The 12,904-nt window shown below is 34.8% G+C and overlaps 1 protein-coding gene across 1 annotated transcript in view; it reads right to left on the reverse strand.

Annotated features, from left to right (window-relative positions):
- Positions 1-2,643: 2,643 nt before the first annotated feature.
- The window catches only part of mute (gon-4 like protein muscle wasted), an 80,790-nt gene continuing 70,529 nt past the window's right edge, over positions 2,644-12,904 (reverse strand). Inside the window, exons 17-19 of the mRNA XM_089101501.1 lie at positions 8,462-8,643; positions 4,291-4,477; positions 2,644-2,955 (exon numbers count right to left, since the gene is read on the reverse strand). Of these exons, the coding sequence (XP_088957627.1) occupies positions 2,743-2,955; positions 4,291-4,477; positions 8,462-8,643 (582 nt within the window). The 3' untranslated portion in view covers positions 2,644-2,742. The remainder of the gene's footprint in view (positions 2,956-4,290; positions 4,478-8,461; positions 8,644-12,904) is intronic.

Below are 12,904 nucleotides of genomic sequence, written 5' to 3' on the forward strand. Positions count from 1 at the left end.
CCTAGTCACAGTTACATTCTCTTAATTTTTCAAAGTTCATTTTGGATTTATTTCGTTGAAATACAAGAGTTGGTATATTTCATTAGGGTTTTGGTGCAGTTTACCTTGTCACAGTTACATTTTTTTGATTTTTAATAGTTCAATTTTGAATTTCTATCGTTGAAATGCGAGAGTTGGAATATTTCAGTAGTATTTTGTCGTGACTTACCTTTTCAAAGTTACATTCTCTTTATTTTTCAAAGTTCATTTTGAATTTCTTTCATTGAAATGCAAGAGTTGGAATATTCCAGTAGTGTTTTGTCGTAGTTCACCATGTCACAGATACATTCTCTTGATTTTTCAAAGTTCATTTTGGATTTCTTTCAATGAAATGCAAGAGTTGCAATATTTTCAGTAGTGTTTTGTCATGATTTACCTTGTCACAGTTTCATTCTCTTAATTTTTCAAAGTTCATTTTTGAATTTCTTTCTTTGAAATGCAAGAGTTGGAATATTTCAGTAGTATTTTGTTGCAGTTTACCTTATCACAGCTACATTTTCTTGATTTTTCAAAGTTCATTTGAAAATTATGGAAAATACCAATTCTCTAGTTCAAATGTGAAACTTAAATCCAGTTTTGGATGCTCATAATGATGAGGACTGATGATTCTAATTCAATATTTTTTCCATAAAAACAGACTATTTTTTTTTAAACTTCGAAATTATTCAACTTTTTTTTTTTTTTTTGTATGTATCTTAAAATGACAAAATATGCCTACGGCTCTAACAATTCTACTCTATGATTGGTCAGAGATATGATGTGGCTTTCCCATTGATATTCTATGTCTGGTTATTGACACTACATAGTCTATTGTATACACTAAATCCGTATTTTTTACGCAGTGGAACGATAAACACATAAGTCATATCTTAAAAAAAGTGAAGATGGAGCATTTTAATAAAGTGTGTTCACATAACAAGGTTATTGTAGCATTGAATGCCGACAAGGAGAAGTATTTAAACTATGAAACAAGTACAAGTGGTACCACTATTGGAAATAACTGTTCTGTCTTTTGTCTCATGCTTGTCTCTTTTTTTCTCACTGTTGTGTCTTCTATCCCACGAATGTCTCAATTATCTCACGGTTGTCTCTTTTCTCACTGTTGTGTCTTTTGTCTCACGGTTGTCTCTTTTATCTCATGATTGTCTCTTTTCTTTCTCACTGTTGTGTCTTTTGTCTCTTTTTTTCTCACTGTTGTGTCTTTTGTCTCACGGTTGTCTCTTTTATCTCCGGTTGTCTCTTTTTTTTTAAAGGTTGTATCTTTTTATTAACGGTTGTCTCTTTTTTTCTCACTGTTGTGTCTTTTGTCTCACGGCTGTCTCTTTTTTCTCACGGTTGTCTCTTTTTTTCTCACTGTTGTGTCTTTTGTCTCACGGTTTTCTCTTTTGTATCAAGGTTTTCTCTTTTTTTCACGGTTGTGTCTTTTGTCTCACAGTTGTCTCTTTTTCTCACTGTTGTGTCGTTTGTCTCACGGTTGTCTCTTTTTTTTCACTGTTGTGTCTTTTGTCACACGGTTGTCTCTTTTTTCCTCACTGTTGTGTCTTTTGTCTCACGGCTGTTTCTTTTTTCTCACGGTTGTCTTTTTTTTCTCACTGTAGTGTTTTTTGCCTTGCAGTTTTCTTTTGTCTCAAGGTTGTATTTTTTGTCTCACGGTTGTCTCTTTTTTTCTCACTGTTGTGTCTTTTGTCTCACGGTTGTCTCTTTTTTTTCTCACTGTTGTGTCTTTTGTCTCACGGTTGTCTCTTTTTTTCCTCACTGTTATGTCTTTTATCTCACGGTTGTCTCTTTTGTCTCATGGTTGTCTCTTTTTTTTCTCACTGTCGTGTCTTCTATCCCACGAATGTCTCAATTATCTCACGGTTGTCTCTTTTTTCTCACTGTTGTGTTTTGTCTCACGGTTGTCTTTTTTGTCTCATGATTGTCTCTTTTTTTCTCACTGTTGTGTCTTTTGTCTCACGGTTGTCTCTTTTAGCTCCGGTTGATACTCTTTTTTTTCCCGGTTGTGTCTTTTGATTCACGGTTATCTCTTTTTTTCTCACTGTTGTGTCTTTTGTCTCACGGCTGTCTCTTTTTTCTCACGGTTGTCTCTTTTTTTTCACGGTTGTGTCTTTTGTCTCATGGTTGTCTCTTTTTTTCTCACTGTTTTGTCTTTTGTCTCACGGTTGTCTCTTTTTTCTCACGGTTGTCTCTTTTTTTCACGGCTGTCTCTTTTTTCTCACGGTTGTCTCTTTTTTTCTCAATGTTTTGTCGTTTTTCTCACGGTTGTCTCTTTTGTCTCTCTGTTGTCTCTTTTTTTCACTGTTGTGTCTTTTGTCTCACGGTTGTCTCTTTTTTTTAACTGTTGTGTCGTTTGTCTCACGGTTGTCTCTTTTTTTTCACTGTTGTGTCTTTTGTCACACGGTTGTCTCTTTTTTCCTCACTGTTGTGGAATTTTTCTATAATTAAATAAAATGATATTAAAAATATAAAAAAATAAAATAATTTCCTATATATTAAATAACTTTAATGCACATATTACTGTTTGGTCTGGCTGAAAGCGTTGTACAAAAGAAAAATTCCGAATAATTGCAAATATTCATCCTGACTTAGACTTAAGAATTAGAAGAAAACTTTTATTTAAAGGGTAAACAAACATCGATATTTAAATTAGCAAAAATTTCAAATAAAATCCAAATAAAAAGGAAAATAAAAAAGAGAAACAAATTATTCACTCGGATTCGTCATTCTTGGACCGATAAAAGTGGGCATAATTCTTCTGAAATCCTTTTTGTATTTTGAGCTTCTAGGGCCAGCTTTGCTTCTCAGATTAACAGCAGCGTCTGCTTCTGTCTTATCTTTAAACGCCTTTGGCTCTTTTACAAAAGTTGCTAGTTTCATTCCAGAATCCGTTTTTACGAAAACTTTTCCGCCAGAAAACTAAAAATAAATAATTATTAGTTATACTGAACAATTAATAGCAGTTACGTTCTAGAGAGGGATTTATTTTGAAGAAAAATGGGAAGGGGGGTGGAGGGGAATCAGCAACAAACATTTGAAAGGAGTTATATTGCGTTTTATAATTTTTACAAAAGAAGAGGAAAACTGAAAATACTTTTTGAATAAATATATATATTATATGAAATGCAATAACAAATATGTAGTGTTAAGCAACCAAAAAAAATAAATTGTTTAGTGTTATTTTCTATCAATGCATCGAAAATGCCAAGTTTGAAGAAACGGCCAATAAATATCCGTTAAAAAACTACACATAACGCCTTTTGTACTACTGGAGCGCAGCTTCGAAAAGAGAACCCAAAGAAAGCATCCAAATATAATATTTATTCTGCTCTCTAGAAAAAAAGAAAATATAGCAGTAATCATCAATATTACGTAATTTTGGAAGAAGGAAGCTTATATAAGTTCTTGGTCTTTACGTTTGTCATACGTTCCCTATAACTTGAATAGTTCATTTGTGAGATTCTGAATCCCTCTGTAACTCGCTCTTGCTGAATTTATAGTTACTGAATTCATCTTCTATTCTTCTAATTGCAAATGATATGTTGCTGATTCTATAGTTGGTCTGTCATCCCCATATATACAACGTTGGTATTTTTTCCAAGACCACACTTCCTTTTCTATCATGAGACAAATAAGAGTTCCAAATAGGGATAGGTCCTTTTATTAGACAGTTTCGTCATAGAAAAGACAGTGTGGTCTTGGAAAAAATACCAATATTATAGACACCAGCCCCCTCCTACCGCAGAGAATATCAGTTTAAAGAGCGATAGGTCCAAAATATATAGAAACGGCTATAGACCCAGATGGTAGCAATAGGCTTACAATAAGAAAAGGCAAAATAGAAAAGGCTCGTTTGTAATTATTGTGGTAAATCAAACCATTATGCATCAGATTGTCGTACCAGGATACGAAATAAAGGCTTAACCTAGTCTGGAGGTAACACGTTTTGATCATAGGGAGTGGCATATGGCTTGGAAAGCCATATGCCAACTAGTTGGTGGCAAGCACAAGGGACAGATCATCTTCCACGAAGAAGAGAAGGTCGCCACAATCAAGAATTTGCACCAAGAAATCAAATAGAAAAAAAAAATGCCCAGGGACAAACAAATACGACGGTAGAATCATGGAAAAGACCAGAAAAGTTTTGGCCTAATAAGAGTGAACATTTAATTGGAGAAAAACTAATGACAACAAGTCTTTACCCTAACATCTTTACAAGATAAAAAATTAAATACAAGGAGAACAAGATCTTACTTTGATGGCACATTCAAAACAATGTTTGTCACTAGTTGATCCAGCTTCAGCATGACACCTGCAAGCACATTCCTCAGAGTTTAAATCTGCTTGTTTTTCTTCAAGATGTGGACTACTAATTACATCAAATTCTTCATTTGAGCTACTATCACTACTATTCAATTCGAAGACCTCGGGCTCATGACTCCTGCAATAAAAAGGAAGTCAAATTTATTGTCTGAATTTAAATTCTCTACCAAAACATGAACAAAAATGATTTCGATGATTAATTTCTGGACGTTTAGCGATTTAAAATTTTAGTCCATGTTTTCGTGGAGAATTCTAACGCAAAGAAGCCTTATGATAATATGTCACAAGGTACAATTGAAATATTTCTTAATTGAACAATTGATGCACAAGAATCTATACCTGTAGGCAGGGCCGTATCCAAGATTTTTGTTCAGAGGGGGGGGGGGTCAAAACCCTAACCCCCTCCCCTGGACACGGTCATGGTTAAAAGTGAACTTAAACACCTTCTTCTTATTACTTCTTTTAAATCCTCTAAAATTGAATACCATTTGCGCTTTAATCAAAACTAAACAAATTCTAAACGGTTTTTCTTATCATATCATCAAAAAATAGAATGATTGACATAGAAACTTCGAAAGAGGCTCAATCGATTGGAAATTAAAAGGGCTAGTGCCATTGGAGGGCAACCAGCCTCCTCCACAGCTCATTATTTCCCCAAACACATCCAATCAAAATTTTGAGATAACTAGTTTGTTCAGTGTAGTTAAAAGGTCCGAAAATTATGTCTTTGAGGATGGCAACCCCCCACAACCCTCAAGGCAAGGGTTGTAAGTTATGCCATGGGGGCATGTAAGGTTTTTTTTATAGAAAGGGTAGTCGTATAAATATCACAAGAGGCTCATTGGATTGGTAATCAGAAACTCTAGTTCTCTTTTTAAGAGTCAAAGCGATCGGACGGCAGCTGTCCCGCACACGTCATACATCTGACGTGTATTTTCCCGAAATACGTCTGATAGAAATTTTGAGATAGCCATTTGTTCGAAAAATAGTCCAAAGATTACCTAACAAGACCTTAGACAACATCCCCAAGTCTGGGGGCAAGGGTTGTTAAGTTTTGAACCTAGGGTATATAAATGTTTTTTAGAAGGACTTTAGAGGAGGCCCATTTGATTTGAAATGCATAGTTGTAGTACCGTTTTACGGGTAAAAATGATAGAGGACAACATTCCCCCCCCCCTCCTGACATCCTCTTTTCCCGAAAGGTATCCAATAAAAATTGTGAGATAACCACATTGTTCACAATATTCTCAAGAGCAAATAACAATGTCTTAAGAATGTACACAACCCCCAGAATCCAGGGGCAAGGGTTATAAGTTATCCCCTGGGACCTATAAGGTTCTTATGGAACTGGTGGTCGTGTACACTTCTGATCAGATGGGGCTTATTTGATTGGAAGACGGAAGCTCTAGTGCCCATTTTAAGAGCCACAAGTGAATGGAGGGCAATTGCCTCCCCCCCAAGCCTATCATTTCCCAAAACACGTCCGATCAAAATTTTAAGAGCTATTTTGTTCAGCATTGTTGAAAGGTCCAGCAATTATGTTATTGGGGATATCAAACTCACCACAGTCCTCAGGGCAAATCCTTCATTGCTTACATATAGTATATGTTATAACCAAAGGGATGTATTTTGAACTTTCTTTTCCAAAAAGACAAAGGGCATTCAGGTGAACCTTTCAGAGAAGGTCGAAGAAAGTGTTGAACTAAATAAAGCACTTTACTTGTATACAGATTGTTAAAAGGGCGTAAATCAGGAATGACTGAGTATATTAATTTGGAATTCAGAGGAAATGACTAGGGAGATGATCAAAAAGGCAATATTTGCCAGCTACCACTAATACTACAACTACCACCACTACTACTGCTACCACCCTACTCCATTTAAAATAATGAGGGGGAATTTGAACTAAATAAAAAGACGCTATGTCTATGTACATTGCCAATAGAGCGTATCTCAAGAAGTGACCTGGGTTTTAAATTGGAACTTTCAGAGAATGCTTAAATGGGAAGATCATCTGACCAAAAGGCAGTATGTGCACTATACTACTAATAGCACTATCACTGCTACATTTACTACCACTGCTTCAACTTATACTTCTATTGCAACCACTTGCCATACAGTTCGTGGTAACGAACTGTAAGTAAGAAGCGATCCGGCTCAATAGTAACCGAAACTATAAAAACGGAATTTTGATACCAATAGGTACATCAAACGAATCAGATTTTTCGGTGACATCAAATACATAAGTTTCATCAATTTTAATCTTACCTATCAAAAGTTACATGCCTGAGAAAGTTTGCCTTATTTTCGAAAAAAGGGAGAAACACCCCCTAAAAGTCATAGAGCTTTAATGAAAATCGCACCATCAGATTCAGTGTATCAGAGAACCCTACTATAGAAGTTTCAAGCTCCCATCTGCAAAAATGTGGAATTTTGTATTTTTTGCCAGAAGAAAGATCACGGATGTGTTATTTGTTTTTTATTTGTTTGCTTTTTTCCCAGGGCCCAGTTGTCCTAGAATATCGATGGAGGGCTAATTCGAACGGAAATCAAAATTTCTAGTGCCCGTTTAAAGTGGCCAAAAAATGGAGGGCAAGTAGGGCCCCTCCCATGCTCATTTTTTCCCTAAGTCTCCCGACCAAAATTTTAAGACAGCCATTTTGTTCAGCATGGTCGAAAAATACAATAACTATGTCTTTGATGATGATATAATCCCCCCCCCCTATCCCCGGGGGAAGGTCTGCAAGTTATGAACTTTGTCCAACGTTTACATATAGTATTAGTTATTGGGAAGTATACAGAAGTTTTCAGGGGGGGATTTCTTCTGGTAGTTAGGGGGGGGGTCGGGGTTACGTGGGAGGATCTTTCCATGGAGGAAGTTTTCATGGGGGAAGGAATCGACATTGTTATGAAGAGGGTGCCAGATTTCTCATCATTATTTAAAAAATCGATCAGAAACTAAATAAAAAAAAAAAAATTTTTCAACTGAAAGTAAAGAGCAATATCAAAAAATAAAACGAACAGAAATTATTATGTATATGATTGGGTTCACCCCCTAGTCATTACCTCGCTCTTTACGCTTAAATTTTTTTTTGTCCTTTCATCAGAGCTATTTATTCTAATTAACGGCCTTTGTGATTAAGGGTCCATTCTTAAAGAATTGGAACAAAATTTGAACTTTAGCGTAAAGAGCAAGGAATTGACTAGGGGGCGAACCCCCTAATATACGTTATAGAAATATACGATAAATAAATAAAAATTCAAATAAGGATCAAATCCTTTTAACAGACAGTGATTTTCACAAACAGTGAAAAATTTCACAAAAAATATTAGATATTTCGGTCACTGCAGTGACCGAAATATCTAGTATTTTTGTGGAATTTTATCACTGTTTATGAAAATTACTGTCTACTAAAAGGATTTGATCCCTATTTGAACTTTTATTTATTTATCGTCATGGAAAGGCAGTGTGGTCTCCGAAATTATCTATATAGAAATATACGAATATAGAATTTCCTTACGGAAGTTAATTCGTAAGTTACGTCAGAAAAAAAATTTCGAGAAAGCCATTTAGCCAAAAATAAGTAACGCTTTGTGAAAAACTTTTCTAAATTAATTTAATAAAATTAATTGTCCTAATTGGACAACGAACACAGAAGCAACTGAGCCCAGAATTTTTTTTTTTATATTCTACTTCCATGGTTTGTAATCAATTGTATATATTTGGTTTATTTTCTTTTTGTTCTTCCTTGATTTAAATCTTCCTCCTTTGAATTCTTTTTTCCCCACGCTGATGACGCTTTGTTTAAAATAGGCGAAATTTTTGTGTGACTATAGACCCGTTCTTGTTTTCAACATTTTCCCTTTCCCCTTTCAACAATTTTCCGTTCTCCTTTCAACTTTTTCCTTTGTATTGTCAAATTTTGAGTCGCTTTCTAATATTTTATTGCACAGCTTCTTTCTTCATTCAAAACTTAAGACCAAAAACATAACTTTCAACTTCAAATTTCAATTAATTATATTAAATTGATCAAATTTACATTACGTTTGATTACATTAAATTTAATATTAGGTTTAATCATGTTAAATTTTAAAAACTCACCTATCAAATTTCGGCTCTTCATCGGGCATCAGGCTAAGAAATAAATTCTCCAGGTAAACATGGCCTCTAAGAAGTGGTATAATCTCCCCCTTCACTTTTTCCATCGGAGGTTTACTTTCTTGCAGCTTAGCCAGAGTCGAGATTATACGCTGTACATGAGAATGCTGACCCTTGAAATAACTCTGTAAACAAAACAATAAATCAATGAGAAAATTAAAATGAAAGTAAGTGCATTTCAAAGGGAATGGGGAGTTTTTTAAAGATATACGGCAGCATAAACTTTATTGCGGTGAGCATTATTGTACCCAATTAAATCTTTAGTTTTTATAGGTTTTCTCAGTTCAAACCCTCAAAGCTTTCCGTCAAAATGAAAAAAAAAAAAAAAAAAAACATGTCAAGCCATATCAAATCCCTTCTATGTTAATTCCGTCTCAAACCGTGACTAGGACAACGCCATATTTATTTCTATAAAAACTATAAAAAAAAGAAGAAAACACTTAATATTTGAATGCACATTACAAAAAAAGGCAAGATGCCACAGATTTTTACTTTATTTTTTTGTAACTTTTATTTTTTCTCTTTTATTACTTTTAATTTTTTTCCTTCTTAATACTTTTTTTTTATAAAAGATCTAAAGCTTAACTGGCCAGCCAAGACAGAAAACACAAAAAATATAAAAACGACAAACGGGTCTAAGGCCTGTAAATAAAAACGAAGAAAAAACAAAAAACGAATATTTCGACCGTATTTAACAAGGCGTCTTCAGCGTGAAAAAAAACAAAACAAAAACTAAAACTAAAAAATATGCATAAAACTAAAATAGACTTACCTGAAAATATAATATACAATTGCTTAACATTTACAATTTGAAGCTACCTTCGTGAAACCACCTCACAAAAGTAGCTGGATTGAACATTTTAAAATGACAAATGCACAATGAATAAGTTATTGCGACATAATTTTATGCAAAGCTTTTGAGGCTGCTATTCCCTTAGGTTTGTTATTTAAACTAATCCGTGGAAAATTTTGCAATACTTTATTTTTATTTTTAAATATGGGTTCATTTTTTAAAATAGTATCATAAATAGGATCAATATTTATATTCCCACTATCTCTATTAATTGATAAACCTGCAAAAATGTTTTCTTTTCATTTCTAATGCTTCAAGAGCCCATTGTGTGAAACCTTTATCACTGGAAATTGGTGTTGCCCCCTCGAACTGCACAACATGGTGCGAATTAAAAAATATATGTTCTGTTAAGGCTGAAGTGAAATTTTCTGGACGTTTTGTAAATTTTAGAGCATGATATTTTGAATTCCGGTGCTCAATAAATCTTTCTATAAATTGCTGGTGTGTTCGACCGATGTAAAATTTCCCGCAAGGGCAAGGGACACTACAAACTCCACTTGACAAAATATTACGTATTATATCTTTTCCAGAATTTAGAAAGTTACTCAGTGATCGGATTGATTTAAAACAAGTTAAAATATCATGTTTGAGTAAAGTTCGTTTGATTTTCTCCCCAAAAATTGGTAAGTAAGGTAATAAAATGTATATATTGGAAATTGTAGTGTCCAAAATTTGAGAGCCTTCGTTTTTATTACCTATTTCATTCTGAATCAACTTTTTGGACCCCCTCCCCCCCTCATTTTTTTATAATTTTTTTTTAGTTTTTTAAACTTTTTTTACTATTTTTTTAACATGATATATTTTTTCAACTTTTTTTTTTAATCTGTCTGGGCGGGTGTTTGCTTATTCCAATGCATGTCCTCCTCGGTTTTTGTGTCTGAATCTACGTATTTGTATGTGTTTTGTCTCTCTCACTCTTTTTGCCTTTGTGTCTGGGCGGGTGTTTGCTTATTCTAATACATGTATTTCTCGGTTTGTGCGTCTGAATCTACGTATTTGTATGTGCTTTTGTCTCTCTCACACGTATTTGTATGTGTTTTGTCTCTCTCATTCTTTTTGCATGTGTGTCTGGGCAGGTGTTTGCTTATTCCAATGCATGTCTTTTCCGGTTTGTGTGTCTGAATCTACGTTTTTTTATGGGTTTTCGTCTCTATCACTCTTATTGCCTTTGTGTCTGGGCGGATGTTTGCTTATTCCAATGCATGTCTTTCTCGGTTTTCGCGTCTGAATCTACGTATTTGTATGTGTTTTGTCTCTCTCATTCTTTTTGCTTGAGTGTCTGGGCAGGTGTTTGCTTATTCCAATGCATGTCTTTTCCGGTTTGTGTGACTGAATCTACTTATTTGTATGTGTTTTCGTCTCTCTCACTCTTTTTGCCTTTGTGTCTGGGCGGGTGTTTGCTTATTCCAATGCATGTTTTTTTCGGTTTGTGCGTCTGAATCTACGAATTTGTATGTGTTTTTGTCTCTCTCACTCTTTTTGACTGTGTGTCTGGGCAGGTGTTTGCTTATTCCAATGTATGCCTCTCCCGGTTTGCTTGCTTGAATCTACGTATTTGTATTTGTGTTTGTATCTCTCACTCTTTTTGCCTGTGTGTCTGGGCGGGTATTGGCTTATCCCAATGCATGTCTTTTTAGGTTTGTTCGTCTGAATCTACGTACTTGTATTTGTTTTTGTCTCTCTCACTTTTTTGACCTGTTTGTCTGGGCTGGTTTTGTCCTATTCCAATTCATTTCTTTCCTAGTTTGTGTGTCTGAATCTACGTATTTGTATGTGATTTTGTCTCTCTCACACGTATTTGTATGTGTTTTGTCTCTCTCATTCTTTTTGCATGTGTGTCTGGGCAGGTGTTTGCTTATTCCAATGCATGTCTTTTCAGTTTGTGTGTCAGAATCTACGTATTTGTATGTGTTTTGTCTCTCTCATTCTTTTTGCTTGAGTGTCTGGGCAGGTGTTTGCTTATTCCAATGCATGTCTTTCCAGGTTTGTGTGTCTGAATCTACGTATTTGTATGTGTTTTCGTCTCACTCTATCTTTGTTCCTTTGTGTCTGGGCGGGGGTTTGCTTATTACAACGAATTTATTTCTCGGTTTGTGTGTCTGAATTTACGTATTTGTATGTGTTTTCGTCTCTCTCACTCTTTTTGCCTTTGTGCCTGGGCGGGTGTTGGCTTATTTCAAATGCATGTCTTTCTCGGTTTGTGTGTCTGAATCTACATATTTGTATGTGTTTTTGTCTCTCTCACTGTTTTTTGACTGTGTGTCTGGGCGGGTGTTTGCTTATTCCAATGCATGTCTTTCTCGGTTTGTGATATTTTTATGTGTTTCTGTCTCTCTCACTTTTTTTGCTTGTGTGTCTGAGCAGGTGCTTGCTTATTCCAATGCATGTCTTTTTCGGTTTGTGTGTCTGAATCCATGTATTTGTATTTGTTTTTGTCTCTCTCACTCTTTTTGACTGTGTTTCTTGGCGGGTGTTTGCTTATTCCAATGCATATCTTTCTCAGTTTGTGTGTCTGAATCTACGTATTTGTATGTGTTTTCGTCTCTCTCACTCTTTTTGCCTTTGTGTCTGGGCGGGCGTTTGCTTATTCCAATGCATGTCTTTCTCGGTTTGTGTGTCTGAATCTACGTATTTGTATGTGTTTTTGTCTTTCTCACTCTTTTTGCCTGTTTGCCTGGGCGGGTGTTTGCTTATTCCAATTGCATGTCGTTTTCGGTTTGTGTGTCTGAATCTACGTATTTGTATGTGTTTTTGTCTCTCTCACTCTTTTTGCCTCTGTGTCTGGGCGGGAGTTGGCTTATTCCAATTAAATGTGAACTTTGTATGTTTTAAGTATGTTTCATATCATTCTAAGAGATGCAAAACAAAGTTGAAAAAATACCATGTTAAAAAATAAAAAAAAGAAAAAAAAGAAAAAAAAAGTTGAATAATTTCGAAGTCCCAAAAAAAATTAGTTAAAAAAAGGTGTTATTACACACAATGTTTTTTCTAATAGTAAAAGTCACGACTAACATTTCTATATCATTCTCATTTTGAATTTGGAAAATATTAACTGTGATTTTCTTGTTTTAAGTATGTTACATTCTAAGAGATGTAAAAAAAGTGGAAAAAATATATCATGTTGAAAAAATAATAAAAAAAGTTAAAAAAAACTTCAAAAAAAAGTATCAGAAAATGGGGAGGGGGGCCAAAAAGTTGGGGGGAAGGGGCCTCCTAGGAGGTTTTGGATTGGGAACCTTTGGAGGTTGAGGTCCCTGGTGGTTAGGGTCATTGGTGCTTATGATCCTTGACGGTTCATACACATATACACCTCACTACTTGATTTGTAAGGATTTCTATGGATTGTTCTGAATTTCTTTATTAAAATTCTTTGCTTACCATCTACATCTCTATTAGTATCAACTTTTTAGTATGCTATAACGTTAGACCATAGTTTATATTGACAACACTGTTCAAACGGTACTTGTGTATTATACAGAACACATCGTGGAAGTAAAGCTAGGTCAACTCACAACCTCTTCAGGCCTATCTTA

This window comes from Artemia sp. Qi Xiang Cuo, chromosome 15, assembly GCF_049724085.1.
Source record: "Artemia sp. Qi Xiang Cuo chromosome 15, ASM4972408v1, whole genome shotgun sequence".
In the NCBI taxonomy this organism is placed as follows: Eukaryota; Metazoa; Arthropoda; class Branchiopoda; order Anostraca; family Artemiidae; genus Artemia; species Artemia sp. Qi Xiang Cuo.